General features: G+C 40.7%; 2 protein-coding genes and 1 non-coding gene across 7 annotated transcripts in view; 1 reads left to right on the forward strand and 2 right to left on the reverse strand.

Moving 5' to 3' along the window:
- The window catches only part of PTPN21 (protein tyrosine phosphatase non-receptor type 21), a 64,677-nt gene extending 62,627 nt beyond the window's left edge, over positions 1-2,050 (reverse strand). The window contains exon 1 of the mRNA XM_090271275.1: positions 1,726-2,050. The gene's annotated coding sequence lies outside the window, so the exon portion shown is untranslated. The remainder of the gene's footprint in view (positions 1-1,725) is intronic.
- Positions 2,051-9,357: 7,307 nt separating this feature from the next.
- The window catches only part of ZC3H14 (zinc finger CCCH-type containing 14), a 36,716-nt gene continuing 22,023 nt past the window's right edge, over positions 9,358-24,050 (forward strand). For 4 of the 5 annotated variants that reach the window (XM_090271276.1, XM_090271277.1, XM_090271279.1 and 1 more), the window contains exons 1-9: positions 9,358-9,540; positions 10,060-10,102; positions 15,237-15,351; positions 17,888-17,928; positions 18,406-18,601; positions 19,464-19,893; positions 20,979-21,142; positions 21,513-21,613; positions 22,485-22,640. In XM_090271276.1, the coding sequence (XP_090127402.1) occupies positions 9,505-9,540; positions 10,060-10,102; positions 15,237-15,351; positions 17,888-17,928; positions 18,406-18,601; positions 19,464-19,893; positions 20,979-21,142; positions 21,513-21,613; positions 22,485-22,640 (1,282 nt within the window). In that variant the 5' untranslated portion in view covers positions 9,358-9,504. Of the gene's footprint in view, positions 9,541-10,059; positions 10,103-13,620; positions 13,699-15,236; positions 15,352-17,887; positions 17,929-18,405; positions 18,602-19,463; positions 19,894-20,978; positions 21,143-21,512; positions 21,614-22,484; positions 22,641-24,050 lie in introns of those variants that run through there. The other variant, XM_090271278.1, reaches the window with a different exon arrangement.
- On the reverse strand, positions 16,960-17,081 carry LOC150017146 (small nucleolar RNA SNORA25). Its single transcript, XR_016510343.1, has one exon. It is a non-coding gene; the product is annotated as a small nucleolar RNA SNORA25 (small nucleolar RNA).

Consider the following 24,050-nt stretch of genomic DNA (forward strand, 5'->3'; position numbering starts at 1 on the left):
TGGAAACCTTAATACCTTAGTTTGTGTACATTTTAAAAGATTATATATACATAATATATATATATTCTAAATACCCTTTCATGAAACGAGGTGAAGGATTTCAGCTTTGTATATAAATTGTGGTAACTGGAAACAGGATTTAGCAGTGTAGATGAACAGATAAAATACTGCATATATGCAGAGGCAAGATGAATATTTGTATTAAGGGTGTTCAAATATGGTAGTCTCTTCACTGCAAAGATAGAACTATACCTTAAAGGCAGTAGATAGGACACAACTAATTATTAACTTAAGCTCTGATTAAGTAAACTCAAAAGTAAAACTCAATTGTCCCTGAGATTTGAAATGTTTTACAGCATCAGGGGTAAAGAAAAAAGCCAATGTGTTTTCTTTATGTTTGTAAATGTTATGAGGTAATTTTAAAAGTTGAGGGTTTGTGTATGTATCAGGTGCATCCCCCCCCCCATCTATCCATAAGAAGAGTTTACTTTTTTGTTTGTTTATATAAACCTACTGTGTTAAAACAATGTTATAAATGTTTGAGTAGAGAAGCAGACATTTAAGATGCTTTTTGAAGAGTATGTTTCAGGAGTAAAATAAGTATGGAATAATTTGAAAGGAAGCTGGGTCTGGAGTTATAAAATACCTAACTATTCAAGTAAACAAGTTGTAATTAGCTTTTGAAGGAAAAAACTGGAATACTTTGTTTCTCTACAAAACCATGCTGTTATGTAATAAGAAAACAGATACATTTTAAATTCTGTTCAAGTTTTCAAAAGACAGTCGGAGATATTTGTAAATTCATTTTAATGTTTTCTTTTCACATCCCCTCTCAAAAGTTTCTCAAATGCACTTTAGCTCTGAATCCTGTAGTTTCCTCCCTTACTGATAAGGTCTTCATTGTTTGTAACTTTGCCAATGATGCTTTAAAATAAACTAATCACTAAAAGAGAATATATGACATTCTTAGAGTAATATATAGATCTATAGCAGTAAATCAAACTATGTTTCTCATGGACCAAACATTTATACGTAGATACTCGAGAACCAAGTGCCCTGGAAACAAAACAGACAACCATCTTCAGAGTAAAATTACTGTCATATCGGACATTAAAAAAAAAAAATAAATAAAAAAAAACTGTCAGCAACTAGTAGGCATACAGCGGTTGTCATTGGGAGCACGCGGAGTGTCTTGAATGTTTGAGAACATACGCTATTATTATAAGGCTTTCTCAGCAAAAAAGAAAATAAGACGAACATGCCAAGAACTTCTAATGAGGATTTGCAGAAATCACAAGTCGGAATTTGCAGACCCAAGAATTCTTTTTTCCAGAGTAAACACTCTACTCCAAAAACAAAACAAGTCATTACCGAACAGTCCTTCCCTACCCCTCTTCTCGCCTAAGTTATCGGGCAAATTTCGCACTTAATATTCCGAGAGGCACAGATATGCCTAAGACTTAAAACCCTGATCCAGATCAAGCCGCAACAGAGGAGGAGTTCTGAACAGACGTTCAAGATCTCCTTTAGAAATTACTCAAGGAGATCACCGAGAACCTGGAAAAGAAGACTTTGCTCTTTGTTACGCTCCTTCCTTCGGTCCGTAGCCGGGACCCGTCCTCCAGGGCTGGCCGACGCGCTCTGGGATCGCGGCTGGCGGACACACCCCACCGCTCGGCCCCAGCGCCCGCCCTCCACCCTCCGGCCGGAGCCCCGGGCCCTCACCTGCTCCCGCTCCCGCATCCTCGGGGCCGCGCGCCCTGCTCAGCGGCCCGCCTCCCGGGGCCCCGCCGCGCGGCCGCCACTGCCGCGCCCGCACCGCGGCGCGCTCATGGGGCTCGTTAACCACACTTCCTGTCTCCAAAAACTCGGCCTGTAGACCATTCCCCTGGGCAAGTCCGGCGGCGGACGAGGCGAGGCGAAGCGCACCGCCTGGAGGTGGGACCCGCCGGCGAGCAGCGGCGCACAAAGAAAGCGCGCGGGGGTCGGGGCGGCAGGAAGACCGACCGACGGGCTCGGGACGCGCGGCCGGAGCAGCGGAGCGGCCGGGCCGGGCGGGCGGGCGGATCTGGGGAGGCGGCTGCGGTCCGTGACCTCAGAGAGTTGGAATGCGGGCGGCGGGGCGCGGGGGAGGCGCGGACGAGGCGCGGACAGCTGCGCTTGCCCGCCGGGGAGGGGGCGCGCCGCTTCTTTTTTTAATCATATGACCGCTTATTTTAAGAGTTTCCAAATAAAGAAAGCCTTTTAATACAAATGAGGGGAAGGGGATATGAGTTTTATTCCAGTGTTAGTAGGTGGTTTGTAAAATCCTATTATTGCTGGAGTTTTTCGTTTACTCTTGTACGTTCCTGAAAACAATGTAAACATTCTATTTCTTGCTCCCAAGCTTTCCCCGTCTAAGGATATACCCCATAAGAAAGGAAAAACACTAGTACTGGATGGGAAAGTCTCCTTTCTCTAAAAAAGGTTGATATGCCTCAAATAACCTGTGGGTCTCAAAAAGAAAAAGTTATATTCATATGCAAAACAAAATTAGAGCTATTAAGGATGCAGACTCCAGGGACAAGATGTCTAGGTTCAAAATCAGCGCCAACACCTGCTAGCTGGTGACCTTGTGCAAATCTCTTAACCTCTCTGTGCATACTTCCTCTTCTATAAAATGAGAATAAAGTGATCACTTTGCTGTAGTTTGTGGAAAATATATGTTATGTTCCATTTAATTCTACCCCCTATTAGCAATGCTTGTTATTATATGGTCTCATTACACTGTGCTATTTTGCTATTACTGTATTGCAACACTTAGCCAAGGAATAAAACTGTGACTCCGACATCATCACAATAGGGTGTTTGATCTTTACTTGGCATGTGGTTTAAGTGTTTGGAACAAAGATGCTTTTAGGTAAATGATTTTCTAAAATACTGTTGTTTCTGGAAAGCTTGTTTACCTTACATCTCCTTTAAATCTCATTTTCTTCTTCAACAATTAACAGACACTTATTGAGTGCTTACAATAAGCCGTGGTTCTTGAATGATAGACACTCCTACACACCACACAGTACACACAAGGCCTAAGCGGTGAGCGCCATCATAGAGGGAGGTGTGAGTGCAATGGAAGAACAAAGCCTGGGCAGGATTCGGGTAGGTCATGGAGCGAAAGGCATCTAAGATTACATGTGTTTTTAATGAAAATAGTAAATCAATTATGTTTGTAATTGATATCTCAGCTGGATACTATGAGGGGCTCAATTTGTGTGTGAGGAAAAGAAAGAGACATGAAAATGAGTCACTTTTCTGGTCTCCCAAGCTAGAAAAATTGAAATGCTGCGTGGTTCGTCCCCCTTTCTCACCTGGCCTGTCATGAAGACCTGATATTTCCTCCTTTGAAATATCTCACGAATTTTCTTTCTCTGTTCCTCAACACCCCCTCCCCCATCCTAATCCAAACCCTCATCATTTTACATCCGGGTTACTGCAACAAGGGTGGTCTCCTTGCTTCTTGTTTCTCAGCTCTCTCTTGTTTGCAGGCTAATACCAGGCTAACCTCTGTCTTGGGACCCCCAAGGCTAAGTCAGCTTTTCTGCCTGACCTTTGGGGCCTTCCTAAACTGACCTCAGCCTCTCAGACCATCCTTATTTCTCTCCTCTCCCAAAGGCCACCACCAAGCTGTTTCTCCTGTCCCGCGGATCCTGCTGCCCCCTCCTGTTCGCTTAAGCCTTCCGTGCTCTCCAAACCTCAATTCAAGGCTCACGGCTTCCAAGACAACTTTCTAGCCGCCCCATTCCACAGTGATCTCCACCCTTGGCGAGAACTTTAAAAACTGTTTCAGGAAGGCTTGTTTTTCTATCTCCTAAAATTCCTAGGACACTATTCTGCAGAGTGGGCACTAAATAAACACTTGTTAATTGAATCGGGAAGAAAATAAAAGAATTTTAAAAATAGCAAATGATCATAAAACCCAAGGTTAGATAACTGACTTGCACTTCTGCCTGCATAATCCCCAAGTGTCATTTGCTGACCGAGTACTTAAGCTCTGTTTTCCCTCAGTCATGTTCATTTGACAGTAAAATCCTCATGAGAAGCCACTTGAGCAACCCTTTCAAAGTGCTACACGTAACACTTTTGTCTGTATGGAAGGAAGTGAAGTTATAAGGTTTGACCCCCCCCCAAGAGATACAAAAGAATATACGTAAAAAGTCTCCTTCCCGCCCTGCCTGCCAGATACCCAGCTCTGCTGGGGGTAACCAGTGTCACGGTAATGCTATGTATCCATTTAGAAATAGTCTATAGATAAGTAAGCAATTGCATATCTGTATTGTTCTCCTCTTGTTACCTGGAAAGTGGCATGTTATCAATACTTTTTCATACGAAGGTAATTTTTATTAAAATAAATAAATAAGAACTTACAAAAGAAAGTCTTGTACTAAGAAGATGCTCCATAAAAGGGAAGGAAATTGTGGTTTGGATGGTGCATTGACTACCAGTTCTATAGGAGTTAAGAAATTGATCTGCTTTGACAGCTTGGTGAGTACCCACTGTACCTCACTGTATAAATTCCCATCATCTGCAAGAATCTAAATGAAATGGCTGCAATGCCTCCTACAGTATTCCCTCACTTACTGCAGGTATTACATTCTAGACCCCCCCTCCCCCTGCAAAGTAGGAACCTTACACTTATTCTACATTCTTAAACCTATATAACTTTAACAACGTATGTATACAGTACTGCAAAATCCCACAATATAGTGAAAAATCCGCGATAAATAGTTAAATATAATATTTTTTAAAATCCCACGATACAGTGAGGCCACGGTAAGCGAACTGCAATACAGAGAGGGACTGCTGATAATAATGTCTCGGGGAGGAAGTGTGGGAGTCGGAGCTAGAAAGGTTAACTCTCCTTTGGTCTCTGAACCCTCACTGTGTGTTCTGCCTGTCACACTCAACACCATCTCAGGTACAGCACTTTTTCAGCTGCAAAAGACTGAGAAATTAGAGGCTAAATTCTCCTGAATATCAGAGAAATGATGGTGTTGGCAATATACTTGCTCAAGTGGACACAAATGGAGAAAAGTATGTCAGCCTCAGAAGCATAAATGACTGCTATGACTGTAATTCCCAACACTTAAGGGTTTTCATCCAAGGGCCAACATGCCGTGTGATATCCACTATTGAAAAAACTTGTTCGTTCACCCCATATTTATTGGAAGACAGATGCTATTGTACATAGAGAAAGGTAAATAAGATGCACAGCCTTGTACTCAAAGACTCGCCATGGGAGAAACATGTGAATATCTAACTCTAGTAGAGTAGACAAATTAATATTCTAATGAGTATATGAAGTCTGTCCAGAAAAAGTCCAGCCATTGTTAACATAACGAGAACGGTTTGCATGACATCAGTGTATGCAGGCAGCCAAGGAGAGTGGACTGGAATGCACATGCGTGAACAATGACTGCTTCACTGTACTATTCACTGTGGGCAGTAGACACAGCTGAGTGAGCCTGTGTATTGTGTGAACACCACATTCAAAATGACTGGGCGAGTAGAGCAATGACGCTGAATCAAACTTTGCATTAAGCTTGGACATTCCTCATGGAAACTATCTGGATAACTCAGAAGGCTGCAGCTATGGGCAACTGGTGATTGGCAGCTTCGTCTTGACAACATATCCGCCCATGCATCACATCTTGTGCAGAGTTTTTTGGCTAAACATCAAATCACCCAGGTGACTCAGACCCCCTACAGCTCAGATTTAACACCCTACAACTTCTGGCTTTTCCCAAAACTAAAACCAGCTTTGAAAGGGAAAAGATTTCAGATTGTCAATGAGATTCAGGAAAATACGACAGGGCAGCTGATGGCGATTGGGAGAACTGAGTGAGGTCCCAAGTGCCTACTTTGAAGGGGACTGAGGCATCATTGTCCTGTGTACAATGTTTCTTTCATCTTGTATCTTCTTCAGTAAATGTTCCCATATTTCATATTACATGGCTGGATACCTTCTGGACAGACCTCATATATTCTAAGTGGAATGGTATTACCTGGTTTATCGTTGTGATCAGCTCCAGGCTGAGTCTGGAAGGACGAATAAAAGTTTACTAAGCATTGAAAGAAAAATAATAGAAAAGCATTCCAGGCTGAAGGGACCACCCCCAGTCCCTCACCCCCAACATATACTTACAAAGGATGTACAACATCCAGCTGGAATGGTGCCCAGAGAGGAGGCTGGAGATGCCAGGAGGCCAGTGTTAGAGGGCTTAGGGCTCCGTGGAGTTGGGACTAGCGCTCAGGCCTCTGTGACTTCAAAACCTATGCTCTTTTCAGTCGTCTCTCTTTGAAAGACATTCCAGAGTTCTCTTAGCCAGCACTGTGGTTCATTGCAATCTAGTCTTCATTCTCTCCCCTAGAGCCAATTGTGTCATTCTCATAGCCCAGCTTAGTCTTTTTCAAGCTGAAGGCCCCTTGAATGTTTCTCTCAGGGCACCATCCTGATCGTCTTCCTCTTGATGAGATACAGTTTGTGAAGCCGCATCTTCCAGCGAAGCACCAGACCACTGAACACGATCAGTTTAGTATAGTTGCCCCTTCTGTGTTCTGCCCATGTAACTCCTGAGATCTAAATATGTGCGTTCTTAAGCAGCCTGCTAGTCTCTCTTTCAACAGTTTTAAATGGATTGTCCCGAAAGTAAACTCTTTCTTGAATAAATTGTAACAGAAGTTTCCCTATTCTGAATACATTTTAATGAAAACATTCTCTATTCTTTTATCATATCTATTCTTTTTTTATAAGAGCTGTTTAAAAAAATTTTTTTTTTTTTTACTGATTGATTTTGGAGAGAGAGAGGAAGAGAGAGACACTCACATCAATTTGTCATTCTGCTTATTTATGCACTCATTGGTTGATTGTTGTATGTGCCCTGACTGGGGATTGAACCCGAAACCTTGGCATATCGGACAACACTCTAACGAGCTAAGCTCCCCAGCCAGAGCTAACGTATTCTTTCAATGTTATCTAAATATTGGCTAAGAATTTTGTACCCAGGAATGGAAAAGCATGTGTTTTCATTCTCAGTTATGAAATGGTGGATAAGCAAACAGAAACAGGAACAGTGTACCTGTCTTTTGGATTGTGAGTATCATGAATATAGTCTTGCTCATCTTTGCGCTCTGGCTCCTAACACAGTGTCTGGCTCACGGCAGGCATTTAATTTTTAATCAACAAACATAGTGAGGCTATGAGCCATGCACAGTTCGAAATGCTTGCCAAATATTAACATTTCATCCTCATTTCATCATCACCCCACGAAAGGGGAAACTGGTATCATACTCACGTCACAGGTGAAGAAGCTGAGGCACAGAGGGAATAAACAATCTGCCTAAGTTCTTGGAGGGAGTAGCAGAGCTGGGATTCAAACCCAGACAGCCTGGCTCCGGTGTCCCTGTTCTCAGTCACTCCGCTCCACTGCATCTCATCAATGTTAAATGAAGACATGATCACTGAATGTATCCATGAGGAAGGCATTTGTAACTTAGGCATTTTTTTTTATCCTGCAACATTTAATAAGTGCTTAACTATATGTTTGGCATCCTGAAAGACACTTTCAGAAAATAGAGTTTATCATTTTGTTAGCAAGAACACACACACAAGGAGAGAGACATGTGCAAATAAAATAAACATTGTGTCATAGAAGCAGGTCCCACATAGACACTGTAGGAATTCAGAAGAAAAAGAAATAGATATATGAGATGAAGAGCCACATGGCAGACAGACCCTAGGTGGCCTCATGATTTCCGTCCCGGCTGTTCACATCCTGTATAGTCCCCTCCCTTGAGTGTGGGCAGCTCCTATGACTTGGTTGAAGCTAATGAATATGGCAAAGACAAGGAATTTTGCAGATTTAACTAAAACCCTAAATCAGCTGAATTTGGGGGTCAGGCCCTAGGTGGTCCTGACTTAATCAAGTGAAAGCCCTTAAAAGAGGGACCGAGTCTTTCCTGAGCCCAGAGACTCTCTTTGAGGACATGTATAACTGAGCAACTATTGGACAAGAAGCCATGGCAAGGAACTGGGCAACCTCTATGGCCTGAGGGTGGCCTCTAGTCAAGAGCCAGGAAAGAGCTGGGGACCTCACTCATAAAGCTTCAAGGAAATTAATTCTCACAACCTAAATGTGCTTGAAAGGGGCTTCTTCCTCAGTGAAGCTTCCAGGTGAGAACACAGTCTGCCTGACACTTGAACTGCAGCCTTCTGACACCCTGGACTCAGCTGATCTGTGCTCAGATTCCTGACCCATGGAAGCTGCAAGAGGATAAATGTGTGTGTTTTAAGGTGCTAAGTGTGGATCATTTGCTTGACAGCAATGGATAACTAACAAAGACCACTTCGGGAATTAGTAGCTATGGGGGAGAAGGGAGGTCTCTCTCTATGCCTGTTCTGATGCCAAGGTTTTGTGCTTAGGAACAGGGAGAATTAAGATAGAAATAGGGACGTGGGGAGTGAGCTCAGGGGAAGATGATGACTATTTCAGTTTTGATGTGCTGAATTTGGAGAAAACACAAATGCCTGTCGTTATCTGTAATCTGGGAGTGGGCTTTAGGTGAGAACTCAGGGATGATGGAAAATTTGGGTATTTTGGCATAGAGGTAAGAGTTGGTGCCCTGAGAATGAGCTCCCCAACGGAGAGTCAAAGAGAGAGAGCAGCAGGAAGATGAGGATTGAGTCTTGGGGAAAGGCCACTGATGAACCTGAGAGAGAGAAGTCAGAACTAGACCCAGGAGAACCGGGGGAGCTGCGGAGTCAAACGTAGGACTATGCGTGATGGTGTACGGGTTCCACAGCACTGAACGTTGCGTTTTCCCTCCAAGTGTAATTATAATGCAACCGCTAGGAGGCAGGCTCTATTTTACAGGTAGGAAAACAGGCTCAATCGTTTAAATATCTATCGGGAGACCACTTCGTAAAGTATATGATTGTTTAACCGCTATACTATATACAAAATAATATTAAATGTAAACTGTAACTTAAAAAATAAAAAAAAAGTTTTCATTTCTAGACCAATACATACTAACAGTGAAGTGAAGACTGGATTCGAATTCGGATCTCACACCAAAGCCATGGATCTTTTCTCTTCACATTCAACTCGTCTGCGTCTTCCGAAGGGGAGTACAGTTAATAAGTGGGGGCAAGAAAAGGGAAGAACAGGTGCCCCGAGAAAAGAGACGCCGAGGTCCTGCGCACGCCGCTGCTCTCCCTGCTGCCAGCAGAGGGCGCCGGAGCGCAGGCTCTGCAGGCCCAGGTGCGCGCAGGCGCAGGCGCAGGCGCAGGCGCAGGCGCGCTCCCCTCGGCTGGCTCCGGTGCGCCGGAACGGTGGGGGCGGGTCACGCAGACCGGGCGGCCAGAAGCGGCAGTGGCTGTGGCCGCGGGGCTGCGGGCTGGGAACCGGCTCCGGGCTCAGACTAAGTGCAGCGCCACGCGGTGCCGAGCTCTCCGCACGCCCTGGAGCCATGGAGATCGGTACCGAGATCAGCCGCAAGATCCGGGTGAGGCCCGCGTTGGGCGGGGGCGGGAAGCCGGGCCTCGGCGGGCACACGGTTGTCAGGAGTAACGGGGACGGTGGGCCCGGCCTGGATGCTGCGGCCTGGTCGCCGGCGATCGGTGCCTCCTCGGGTCTGGGGGCAGGCGGAGCCGTGGGGAAACGGAAAGGGCGCCATGGACCAGTGAGATGCGTGCTCAGCTTCGCTGTGAGCCGCTTTCGGGTCGTTGCTGGAGGGGGCCACGGGGTCGGGGAGACGGGGGAGGGGAGGCGGGAGAGGGGGGCGGGCAGGGGGGTACGTGAGAGAGGCCTGGGGGGAGGGGGGAGGGGAGGCGGAGGAGGGGCCGCGGAGTGGGGTCCGGGGAGCGACAGCGGAGGGGGCCGCAGCGCCTCCCGCCCCAGCCTAGGCGCGCGGGGGACAGGAGGTGCGCGCACCCCCGCAGTTGCCGCCTCCGCTCTGCGGAGGAGGTTTGTTTTCCTAGAGCCTCCCCTCGCTCACGCGCGTTTACCTTTCTCCCCCCCTCAGAGTGCCATTAAGGGGAAATTGCAAGAATTAGGAGCTTATGTTGGTAAGTTGTGTTGCTGTTGGCCTAATGACTTCAGAGTTTGCAGCTAATTTTCAGTAAGTGCATTTTCCCCATTGTACTTCCGACTTCGAAGAGACCCTTCTCTGATGTTCCCTGGTTACTTCTTTTCCTAACCATGTTATTTTTAATCGAAGGCTCTGTATCCAACCTTGTTTTTCTTTTCTTTTTTTCTTTTGAAACCCCTCTTCTATTCTGTTTTGAAATTGTTTAGCTTCCTCTGTTGGGCACTGTGGTATTTTATTTTTCCTATTTTGTTTACTTTTCTCTTGATCTTCATTTTTCAGAATTATTTTGCATATGAGTTGTTTGATGTTTTCTGGCATTTGCTTCTGCCATGGTTCATTGAGTTTTATTTCCAGATCTCATTTCTTTTTCCTGTTCCTGTCTCTTGCTCTCCTCACAGTTAATATGTTCACTTTCTCTTTATTCTTTGGTGATTTGTTTAATTTGAGTGTTTACTCTGGGCTCAGCACTGTGCTTAAGCGTTGTATGTGCATTAGGTCACGATAATCCAAGGAGGACACTGGAAGGTGAGTAGTAATATCCCCAACTGTACAAGCAAGGAAACTGAGGCCTTAAGTGCTTGCTTGAGCAAGATTGAGACCTTGGTCTTTTTGGCTTGCAAAGCTGATGCCTCCTATAAAAATAATAGCTATCATTTCTGATAGTGCTTCTCAAGGTGTGGGAGACTCCAAGGGTCTCCGAAGTCAGAATTATTTCCGTGTTAATACTGATGGGGTACTTGCCATTTTCATTGTGCTGCCGTTTGGATTGTGCAGACGCACTGGTGGGTAAAACTTCTGGAACTCGAGCCTGAATCAAGAAAGAAGATCTCACACCAAACTCTAGGAGAAACCATCATAATTCTGTATCAGTCCTCCACTTGCAATTAAAAAGAAGAAGCCCGTTTCACTTAATGTGATTGATGAAGCAGTACAAATATATTTTTGAAATCCTGACCCTTGAATACATTTTTAAATATACAGTGTGAGGAAATAGGAAATACTTACGAAATACTTCTATGGGATACTGAAACATGATGGATTGTCTTAAGAAAAAGCATTTGTGAAAAAAAAGAAAGAAAAAAGGTGATTGAGTTGAGAACTGAACTAGCCACCTTTTTTATGGAACATCAATTTTAACTTATAAGGGCTAAGTTAGTGGAATACACTTGGGTATTTGGCAGACATTTTCTTGAAAGTGAGCAGAGGTAAAGAACTGATAGACTTTGTTGCCAATGACAAAAGTTGAGGTTTCAAACGAAAATTAGAGTTTTGGAAAACCTGTGTCTGCCTCAGTGAACTTGACAGCTTCCCAGAATTTCAGAGACTTTCTGATTAAATCAATGGTGATGTTCACAGGTGATTCTTTTATTGTATAATAAAACCATGTGCATCAACATGGTTTGTAAAACTCAGTGAACTGATATTTTTTTCAAGTGACCAACACTTGGTGTTAGGAAATTATACAAGGGTCAAGGATCCACTGAAAGTCCAGGATGGAACCATGGATTTTCCTGTAACAATACAAAAAAGTTATTGATACAGTTTTAGTTTTCTTATTACTGCTAACCTTTAAGAAACTACCACTTGTTGAGTTTTGGTGTAATATCACAAAACAATATCCACATTATCTGCAAAGGTTCTTAAAATACTTGATTTTCCAACTACATATGTTTAAAACTGGATTTTCTTTACAGTCTTCAGTTAGAAGAACATATCACAACAGGTTAAATGCAGAAGTAGAAATTAGAATCTTGCTGTCTTTTAAACCAGATGTTGAAGAGATTGACAGAAACATAACTTTTAAAATATTTTTGCTCTAATTTTTTGTTCTGGAATATTATAAAAATATCTGTTAATATAAGTGGGTTTATTGTTAACATTTAATAGGTGTATTTTAAATGAATTAATAGAAGGTTTTTTTTTAATCTCAGTTTTAATTTCTAGTATGGTAACTATCAATAGATATATACTCACATAAATGTAACCTCTTTGGTGGTCATCCATAATTTCTAAAAGTGTAAAAGAGGCCTGAGACCAGATAGTTTGAGAATTGCTAATTTGCAATATGTCGGACATGTTACATAAGTGATCTGTTGTTGGGGACTTTTAACAGGTAAGAAAATTGAGGCTCACAAGGTTAAAGATGAAACTGAACCAGGATTGATTTGTTCTTTTATTCATTTCAACACTTAATGGATGCCAGCTACGTGCCAGGAACATGACTTGGGTTAAAAAGAAATCCACAGAAAACATACATTTAGAACTTTTTTAATCCTGTCATATGAAATAACAGACGTGTTAATGTTTAAATTCAATCTTACCGATGAATCCTATCATTTATGAAAAGTTTCAAAACAAGAATTTTGAGCCTAAAAAAAAAAACATGGTTACAAGCTTAGCAAAGTTCAGTATGAAATGTAATTGAAGTCCTGACCAGTGTGGCTCAGTGGGTTGGGCGTCATCCCGCAAACTGAAAGGGTCGCCCGTTTGATTCCCTGTCAGGGCACGTGCCTGGGTTGCTGCCCAGGTCCTGGGTGGGGGCGTGCAAGAGGCAACCGATGGGTGTTTCGCACATTGATGTTTCCCTCCCTCTTTTTCTCCCTCCCTTCCCCTCTAAAAAAATTTTTTTTTTTAAAGAAATGTAATTATGGTAAAAGTACCATGTATTTTATAGCTTTCAAAGTGTTTTCATATAGTTCAACTTGTTTTAAACATCATGCTGGAGTGGGATGACCAGTAGTAGTGTTTCTCCTTCTACAGGTGAAGAGAGGAGTCTTGAGAGGGCTAAATAGAGCTCGTTAGTAGCAGATTTCAGACTTCTGGGTCCTTAATAACTTCTGTTATGTTAACTGTATTAGGAACTTGGTGAGCTAATAAATAGGCAGTAGTCCCTCCTGGATGCTCCACTGGAATTCCACTGAAATCTGTCTTGATTAACGTTAACACAGCTTTTCAATTCGTTTGTCTTTGTTTCTTTACGTGAAGTTTCTCTGGGGGCAGAGACTTCGTATTAGTTTTATCTTGGTGGCCTGCCAGAGAACCTGGTTTTTTTGGTTAGTGTTGATGAAGTGGGTAAACAGAGGTCACCATTAATAGATGCTTTTTGAAATAAAACTGTGTTATTTATGTTTACAGTTAGCTGCCAAATGATTTGTTTGTGCACAGTTGTCCTTCTGAAAAGGGCACTTTCTAATTCCTCTCTTGTGCTACAGAGAGCCCTGGAAACCTTTTAAGTTTATTGAAATGATCCTTTAATAAATATTAGACAGAATAATCATGGGGATATGAAGTACATCATAGAGAATATAGTCAGTAACATTGTAATAACTATATGGTGTCAGATGGGTACTAGATTTATTGGGGTGATCACTTTTTAAGTGTCTAATCATTGGATTGTACACCTGAAACTAATATATTGTACGTCAACTAGTTTAAAAATTACAAGACATTTTAAAAAGTAAATATTTGACTACCTCTTTTCAAGGCATTGGGCAGGATGCAAAGGTGAACAGCCCTTTTTGTTAAGAGTGATAAGGTCTCATGCGACTGTTGAAAATGGAGCATTTCAATAAGGTGACAATTATCATTTAGCACAGTATTTCATTCACATTTTAGAGGTAGGAGCTTACAGAAACCTTCAAAATTTTACGTTTTTTTTGTTAGTATGTAGATTTCAAATGAACTTGAGAAATCTAGAATTCTGTAAAAATGTATCATGAACATTTTTCATTAGTCTTATTTTCTGTTTTGTATCTACTAAGAAAACCATAAATTGCTAACAGCTTGTTGAGGTATACTTGCTATACATTAAGTTGCACATATTCAAAGTGTACAATTTGGTATGTCTTAACGTGGGTACTCCATAACCAAGCTAATGAACATATTCATCACTCTCAAAAGTGTCTGGGGCTCCTTTGTATCCCTGCCTTCACCCTTTTTTCCCGCCCACACTCTGTACCACCCAGGCAACCACTGACTTTATTTCTATAAAATTTTAGAAAGTGCAGACCTAACATATAGTGACGGAAAACCCGGTCTGTTTGTTTTCATCACCAGCATTATAAGGGTGAGAAACCAAACTGCCAGAGCATTCCAGTTCCTTTGTTGACTCTTCCTGGGTTACCAGTGGCAGCCCATAGTAGGTGCACTTTCTGTAAATAAGTCACAAGGGTTATTTACTAAAATTTTCAGAAAGCAGTGGGGGTCCTTTGCTACTCGACAAAGAAAATAAGAAATGACCAGCTACTTGTCCTTATATCTCCTCACATGTTGTCTGCTTCTGTCAGATATTCTGACTTCTCCATTTGTCGATTGGGATTTCTCAATATAGTTGTGCTTTTCTTGAACTGGATTTTTGATATTTCTCCTTGAAATAAATGTCTGATAGTACTTCTGATTCGGAAGTGAACATTTCTGCATACATAGAAATATTATGAGTATTTAAGGTATTAAAGAAGTGGAAAGAACTTTTTTCATAGAAATTAAAGTCCTCATAAGTGACTTTTGCTTTGTTACCTTCTTTCTATGGTGGGTTTTGTTTTTGTTGATTTGGGTCCTAGATTTCATGCTCACAATCACTGTATAGGGGAAGGTATTGGTATAAAACAATGAATTGAAATGATTTAATAAAATTGAATTTTTAAATGATGTAGGATTTTTTATTTTAATTTATTTGATGTTGCTGCAAGGTTGTTACCCTGAGTAATTGAAATTTACCAAGGATAAAAGTGTTCTCTTGAGAAATAAGTAACAAACACTCAAACAAAACTCAGGTTATTTTTTGAGGACTGTTCATATGCTTTCTAGAAGCTTCTCTGAAATTAATGACCATCGTGAAAAAGACAAAGGAAATGTATGCACTCTCAAGTATGATACTATAATTCAGAATATGTAGTTTTGTACATATTCGTTATTCCAATTCTCATCCTTCTAGTAATTTAAATACCTATAGAATGGAGAGGCGGGAAAAAGCTATACTTTCTTGTCCAACATAATTCCAGTAGAGCTGAGATTAATTCTTAGAGCTACACCTATATTTTTAAGCATGTCAACTTTAAATAGAAAATATTGAGGAAAATATAAAGTGTTTATATACTTTTCCTTTTAAATAGATGAAGAACTTCCTGATTACATTATGGTGATGGTGGCCAACAAGAAAAGTCAGGACCAAATGACAGAGGACCTGTCCCTGTTTCTAGGGAACAACACAGTTCGATTCACCGTATGGTATGTTTCTCAATATTTATCCCTTAGACCAAAGGTGGCACAAGTCAGAGTAGCTACTCTGTCTGAAAAGAGGCTCTTGATGAGAGAGTCATATTCAGTGTGGAGAGGCAGGTCGTGAGCAAGGAGAGCACAGCCCCCGGAGCCAGGCCGCCATGGCTGAGTCCTGGGTCTGCCTCTTGCCTCGGCTTCTCCACTTGGAAAATGGGAATAGTGGATCACCTTTATAGGGTCTTCCTGAGGGCTGGACTAATACATGTAATGTGCTCACAGCTGTGCCTGGCCATAGCGAGTCCTTAGTGTATGTTAACTGTAGTTACTGTGTTTCTTTTATAAACTTCTACATTTTATCACTCCTGTCCTCTAGCCTGACTCAGTTGCAGAAGTCTTTTTGGATTGGGTTGACTTCCTAAAGAGCCTTTTCATTTTTGTTTTATTTTTTAATTCAGAACTTTTTGAAGTTCGCAATTTTATTTTATTGTTTTTAATTATTTATTTTTAGAGAGGGGAGAGGAGGAAGAAAAGAAGAGAAACATTGATGTGTGAGAGAAACATTGATCAGTTGCATCTTACACACCCCCAACTGGGGACCTGGCCCGCAGCCCAAGCACGTGCCCTGACTGGGAATCGAACTGGCAGCCTTTTGGTCCCCAGGCCAGTGCTCAATCCACTGAGCCACACCAGCCAGGGCTGAAGTTTGGAATTTTAAAATAGGCAGCTTTGTGCTCAAATATAAGTTAATATTATAATTTTCAATGTCCTTTTTCAAATCACATAGGCCTTTAGTTGAGAATACTGACTAAAAGCATAAGATTCAATTTAAGATGGCAGGTCGGGTTCTGGTACTAGGTTTAAGGTGTACCGAGGGCTAGGGCAGGGTGATGATGCAGTGGAGAAGAGAGCAGGAAGTATTGGCCCCTGACACTGGGAATCACCGGTTACGGCACGAGTGGGTGACGGAGCAGAAGGCAGGTGAGCAGGGTGGCCTGCTTAATTTGAACGGCAAGAGACTGGGACAGGAAATGGGAGACACTAAGGAGGAATATCAATAAAGCTGGTTAACTTCCTGCCTTTAAACCAAAAGCTTGTCTTGAAGGTGTTTTGCCCCAAGGAGGTTAAATACATGCTTTACAACTTTTTGGAAGCTGTCTTGAAATTCCTCACAGAACTTGTTTTGAAGAACATGGAGTGCAGTGGTCAATCCTGAGGTGTTTCAGTACATAAATGTTTGGCACATCATGTGTGTGTGACCTAACCCACTCATTGGCAGTTTGTCCTCAGAATTTACTCTACTCGCCCCCCCCACCCCGCCCCCCCAAATAAAGATCATGGTGTTTTGACTGGGGAAATTATCATTATCATCAGTACTTTTTTTTTTTAAGTCTTAAGCATTTCAGGTATTTGTTTTTTGTTCATTTTTATGACCTGACTTCTAGTTTAACTTTTAGGTAACTAGGTTTGAGTCTACTGGTTTAATACGGGGCATTGGCCTCGTAGGTCCCTTCTCAGGTAACTTGGATGGAATCTTAGACAAATTCTTACATTGATAGGCTGCTACTGAATTTTAATTTAAAGTCAAATTAATTCAACTTTACTTTGTCATAAATTATTCCTTTTTTCTCTTTAGGAAAACAGCACTGTTGAGTGTCTGTTACATCCTATGGAGAACTTAAATCAGGTCAAGGGTTAAGAGCTCCTGGTTTTGGCCCCATAAGCTCTCTTTGAAATGACCTGTTCAATTCAGTCCTCTAACATGTACTGATGCAAGTGATGGTGTCTGTTTTGGCACCTTGCTTTCCTACGTTAAATGTCCGTTGACACCAGTCCCAAACAGATAACTCCTGATTCTTTGGGGTCCTGCAGTAATTATATCCTAGAGGACGGTGGCCTGTGGTTGGACTCTGGGTGGAAAATGATGAGCTATTTCGGGTGTTTCAGGACACATGGCCTTTTGAAAGGATTGTAAGGCAAATTTGTCTTGTATGTAACTATTGAAAGTAAAGTAGGTTATATTATCAGCAGGATTATAGTCTGTGCCTATTTACAGCATTAGTTTTGTAAATAATAACAGTAAAATGTGATAGTATATTTTGAGATTTTAAAGTTTTTTCAGAAACCATGAGTAGATAAAATTAATTGAAACTGTATCTAAACAATTGTAATAGTAAGCTATCGTACACCCATCTTTTACTGTAAATTACATCGTGTCTTTAGTCCTTATGAAACAAAATGACATTGTTTGTAGATAGTAGGACTGTGTGATTGGATCATATTGTCGCCCTTATTTTTGTACAGCACAGATGTTGAAAACAGTAATGAAAAAATATGATTTTTTTATTAGCTCTTATAATATTCACATAAAGGCGTTTTTAAAAAATGTGAAAAATTTAATACCATTTTATCCATTAACCCATTTAGTACCATTTGTCAATATTTATCTGAAGATCGATTCTATAATGTCTATCAATTTAGAGTGACAGTTGAAATAAAATCTTTCCTGATTAAAGGAAGCTTTACATATTTTTGTTTTTTCTTTTAGGCTTCATGGTGTATTAGATAAACTTCGCTCTGTTACAACTGGTAAGATTCATAAAAATGGGCTTTTATTTGGAATTTACTATAGCATATGATTGTTTTCTTTTTAAAGCCATTTAAACTGCTTTGGGGGAAAACCACAAATTTGAAAACAGTAGTTCCTTTAAACATTTTTTAGGAAGCACATAATTTTTATGAATTTAAGAGCAATAAGTTTAATATAATTCAAAAGTAATTTAAATAGTGCAAGGGAAACTAAATTTATCCTAAGGAAGTAATATAGAAGTATGCAAGAGTTTAGTCTCAATATTTTATAATTGAAAATTTTATTTATAATTGAAAATTACTTACAAGTCCAGTAATGGTAAAATGAATAAATTATGATGTTACTATGTATGGAGTAATATTCAGCCACTAAAAATGTTGTGGAATAACATGTATTGCTTTTAAATTGGTGATGAACAAGGGGAAGGATCAAAGTAATAAAAACAGTTTAAAAAGATCATGTGTTTTTCTCTCCAGACCCCTCTAGTCTGAAGTCTTCTGATACCAACATATTCGATAGCACCGTGCCTTCAAACAGGAGCAGTTTCAGCCGGGGAGATGAGAGGCGGCACGAGGCCACAGTGCCGCCCCTTGCCGTTTCCAGCGCGAGACCTGAGAAAAGAGAGTCCAGAATTTCTTCAAGTTCACACGAGCAGAAACCCAACAATGTCAGGTAAGGGTCCTGTGTCGACTTTCTGTGGGCAGATGCAGACGTATGTGACATTTAGATTTTTATATCTTTAAATTGCCATTGTCAGTCATTTTTGGAAATAGTGAGGTAGTCATGAGCAATTTTTATAATAAAGACTGGACCCTCTCCCTGACCTACGTGGCTCAGGTGGCTGATGGTGTCTCACAAAGAGAAGGGTCGTTTGTTCGATTCCTGGTCAGGGCACCTGCCTGGGTTGCGGGCCTGTGTGTGTAAGAGGCAACTGATTGATGTTTCACATATTGATGTTTTTCTCCTTCTCTTTTCTCTCCCCTCTCTCTAAAATAAAATAAATAAAACCTTAAAAAAGAAAGAAAGAAAGAACAAGCCCTCCTGGCCTTGTTGCCCAGTTGGTTGGAGCGTTGTCCCATACACCAAATGGGTTGTGGGCTCGTTCCCCAGTCAGGGCATGAACCTAGGTTGTGGGTTTGAGCCCCAGTCAAGACACGTACAGTTGGGTCACGTACAGGAGGCAACTGCTGATTATTTTTCTCTCATATCAGTGTTTCCTTTTTCCCTCTCTCTTTCTCTGCCTTGCTCCCTCTCCCACTCTCTAAAAACCAATGAGCAAACACATCCTTGCGTGAGGATTAAAAAAAGAAGAATGGATGAGACCAAAGTATGATTATTGACTCAAATATCATAAATCCAAGTTTCAAAAAAAATCTACATTTCAAAGTAGATTTTAATGGAATATATAAAGGGAATATTCAAATTTTTTCATTACAGTTTAAGTAAATATTCTTTGACAATTTGAACATATTCCTCTAAATTGGTTGTAATATTTGTGTGTGTGTGTGTATGTGTGTGTGTATCTGTTCAATAGACAGACTTACGATGATGGAACTGCGACCCGACTAATGTCGACAGTGAAGCCTCTGAGGGAGCCAGCGCCCTCTGAAGATGTGATTGATATTAAGCCGGAACCAGATGATCTCATTGATGAAGACCTCAATTTTGTGCAGGAAAATCCCTCCTCTCAGAAAAAACCTACAGTGACGCTTACATATGGTTCTTCTCGCCCTTCTATTGAAATCTATCGACCGCCTGCAAGTCGAACTGCGGATAGTGGCGTTCATTTAAACAGGTTGCAATTTCAACAGCAGCAAAACAGTATGCATGCGGCCAAGCAACTTGATCTACAGAACAGCCGGGTATATGAAACAGGACATTTGTGTGAGCCAGAAGTTCTTAGCAGCTTAGAAGAGACGTACAGTCCCTTCTTCAGGAACAACTCAGAAAAACTGAGTATGGAGGTTTGTATATACTCGGAAGTCTTGGCTTGTTAACTGAAAATTGGCAGTTCTTTTATACTAAATGGCATATGAAATAACTAAAGACATATTGCAAAATTATTTTAAACTGATTCCTGTGCTACTCAACATAATTGGGTTGGTCAAAAAATTTGTTTTGTTTTTTCCATTAAGATGGCTCTAGGAGCGCTAAATTGTCTTAAACTTGAAACAATTTGTTAGATTGTATTGTGAGAGCTGTCATATCAGCATGCATTTTTAAAAAGTACTTATTAAATTGGTGAATTGTTTAATCATGTTAATATTGAAGATGGAAGAAGAAATGCAATATTTTTGACATTATGCTTTGTTATTTCAAGAAAGTTAAAAATGCAACAAACTCAAAAAAGATGTGTGCAATGTATGGAGAAGGTACTGTGACTGATTGAATGTGTCAGAAGTGGTTTGTCAAGTTTCATGCTGGAGATTGCTCACTGGACGATGCTCCACATCAGGTGGACCAGTTGGAGTTGATAGTGATCACATCGAGACATTAATTGAGAACAGTCAAAGTTCTACCACACAGGAGGTAGCTGACATACTCAGAATATCCGTATCAATGAAGTTATTGGTGAAAATGAAAAATATGTCTTCTATTTTACGGAAAAAAGCATACGGACTTTTTTGGCCAACCCAATATGACACTGATTAGACTTTCCTCTTCATGACTGACAGCTACAGAGATTTTACATCTTTTTACTTTCCTGCTATGTCAACATGTGAGATTGTTGTAATGTTACATAATAGTTTTTGGGGGGATTTTTAGGTCAATTTTTGATTTTTCACAGCATTTACTAGTAAATGCTTTATTAGTTTTCTCAACAGTGCTATATGCTTCTGTTTATAAATGCATGTAAAGCACTAGTTTTTGTTTTCGCTCAAGATTGACTATTAGGGATAATATTCATATTTTTATAAGAAACCACTAAATAGCCCATGGATATTTAATATGATTGGGTTTTTTTTTTTTTTTTTTTAAGAAAAAAAGGCTGTGGTAAAACTTTTGTTATTTTCTGAGACTAGGTAAGCATGCATTTATCTGATTACAGGAGGAAAACTTTCGGAAGAGAAAGTTGCCTGTGGTAAGTTCGGTTGTTAAAGTAAAAAAATTCAGTCGCGATGGAGAAGAGGAGGAGGAGGAAGACGACGATTGTGGGTCCCGTACAGGAAGCGTCTCCAGCAGTGTCTCGGTGCCAGCAAAGCCCGAAAGGAGGTACCTGAACGTGTCTGCACAGCAATCAGAGTTGCTGCTGGAGTCTTCTGGGTTTCTTGAAGAGTGTATCATAAACATAAACATTTAATAGCATGTAAGACTCTTCCATTGGTTCTTGAGAAAAACATATTAATGAAAGAGAACTTGCTTAAAACTGGAGAAATTGTAGAGGATATTAAAAACTAATATGGGTGGAGAAGTTGATTAGATTCATTATTTTTTAAATTTATAAGTTTTCAGTCTAGTTGGCATTTTCTGAAAAACTACAGTTGTCTGTTCAAAACCTAAGAGAAGGCTATAGTAAAAGCATAATGGATGGCTGGCACCTGAAGAACTCAAATCTGTAATCAAAATCTTTAACTTTTTTCAGACCCTCACTTCCTCCTTCTAAACAAGCTAACAAGAATCTGATTTTGAAGGCTATATCTGAAGCTCAAGAATCTGTAACAAAAACAACTAACTATTCTACAGGTACTTTAAATGAATTATATTTTTGTTAAGCAATTCCTGCGATCCCTGAGTAAGCTAGAAATGACGGCTCCTCAATGTGGTAAAATAAAGACGCCTACCCAATGTCAAGACCAAGAGGAGGTTCAGAGAGGAAAGGTGTTAAAAGGACATTTGACCAGTTTGAGAGACTTTCCGAACTGTCAGTGGAATTAAGTTCTTTGAGCAACTACGATGTCTTTTATTCCCTTTTTCCAGTGTGTATTAAGTATATAAGAAATATAAATTATCACCTGTTTTAAAACAAAGGAGAGGAGTCAGCTCTAATCTGATTGTACAGAAAGCTCATTCTGAAATGCAACCGAATCACGAGTGCCTTGCTGTCATTAAGTTCTTTACTCCGTGCCCACATGCTGGAGCCATTGTGAAACGTCCCTAATAAGTTATCATGATTACCCACTTCAAAATTTATTTTATTTTTGCTACATATTTGATGGATGTCCTTTTAGCATTGTTCTGCTTTTCTATTTGTTTTTGCATGTCTTTTTGTGACCCCTTCCTAAAGCGAAGTAAACTATAAGCTGTCAGCTTTCCATCCAACAGTCATCCGTCCCCCTGCTTCTCCTTGTCCATGATTTAACCTGGTGACATGCAGTTGAACAGGTTCTGGCATAGAGAGTAAGGCTTACTAGGCAAAGGCCTGGACTTGAGTCAGGTTATCTAGCTCTTGAGAATATTACAAGAAAAAGTGAGGTGGTATCTATGAACTGTTTCAAAAGTCTCATGCTCTAAAGTGAAGGCAGTATTTACATTTAATATGGCTGTTGAGTTTGATGTGTTACTAACTACATTTGCATTTCTGTCTTTTTTTTTTTTTTTGCTTTTTATGTAAAAGTCTCACAGAAGCAGACACTTCCGGTTGCTCCCAGAACTCGAACTTCTCAAGAAGACTTGCTGGCAGAAATAGTCCAGGGGCAAAGCAGGACCTCTAGAATAAGTCCCCCCATTAAAGAAGAGGAAACAAAAGGAGATAATATAGAAAAAAGTCAAGGTAATAATTTAAATGAAATTTCATTCCTTATTACGCTTTTTTCATTGGGGCATTAAGTATTTTTCAATGAGTGTTTATGAAATGTTATATTATGGAAAATGCTCACTAGCCCAAAAATAGAATAAGAAAGGGACCATGAGGAGTTAATACCTACATTTTTCAGAGTTTTAGAAACCTTTTTATCATGGAAATTTTTAATGTTCTCAAAAATGGAAAGAATAGTGCAATGCATTTCCATGAACTTGGTCACCCAACTTTAACAATGATCAGTATTTTGCTGGTCTTTAGAAAGGGCCAACTTAAATACACATAGATATCTACACTATAGCTTTCTTTTAGTTACTTCGACCTGTTTTCTTGAATTTGAAATCTTATCCTTGTATCTCCGCTTTCTCAGCATCTGCTCTCTCTCTGACCTACCAGACACACCATATTGTCCCAGTGGCCCTACTCGATTCCCTTGTCCCTGACGTGCTACAGTTAGCTTCCAGCCGGTGTGTGTGCTTTGTTTCTCTCACCACCACCACCACCACCCCCACTCCTGCTCAGCCTCCGTCTGAAGTGTGACTCACTATGTGACTTCTCCGGGAGAGCATCAATAGTGGTGCTCCACCCCTGACCCCTCGGGGCAGGGCCCAGGCCTGATGCCGTCAGCCCAGCCTGGCCTTTCCGCAGCTTCGTCCTCAGGCCCTGGGTCTGGCCAGCCCTTCCCCAACTGCTGCTCTACACTGTTTGTTCTGTTCCCGTTAGGAAAGATTCTTCTTTTTCTCTTCTACTATGAATTTAAAAAGCCCCACCAAAAATATATGCTCATCATGTTATTTCTAACTTACACTTTTCTAACACTGGAATGTGTTTTGTTATTCCTCTTCAACTGTGTCCTTTCAGTTGTTCCCATTTCATCTCAGATTTACTTGTTTCATGAAGCTTTATGAGTTCATCCTATATTTGTCTCTTTGTTCTCTCTTATTAAAAAAGATCTTTGACTGTATTGTGCAATTTCCCACATCAGCATTATGTGCAGTTCCAATAACTGATGGACCTGAGTATAGGAAAACCCAAAACTGCCAGTAAGTAGTAACTGGGAACTGTGAATGGGCCGATTTGTGCAGAGCAGCTGCGGCTGAGCTTCAGTAAAGGGAATCATCGTGGATTGAAGCTTGTGATTTCACAGTGATATTTTTATTCATTTTTATCTTTTTTTCCATGATATTTTTAAGAAGTAGACCCTTAATTGGCCACCTTCTGGAAAATAATAGATACTAAACCAGATAAATAATCGAGCACTTATGCTGTCTTCTCTGCGGTGCAGGAGTTAGCATATGTTTTTATTTTAAAAAGTTTTATTGAAACTATGCCATGATCATTTTTTGTATTGTCTCTGGCTGCTTTTGTGCTATAGCCACAGAA

The sequence above is a fragment of the Furipterus horrens genome, unplaced genomic scaffold (assembly GCF_987537825.1).
Source record: "Furipterus horrens unplaced genomic scaffold, mFurHor1.1.pri manual_scaffold_3, whole genome shotgun sequence".
Lineage (NCBI taxonomy): Eukaryota > Metazoa > Chordata > Mammalia > Chiroptera > Furipteridae > Furipterus > Furipterus horrens.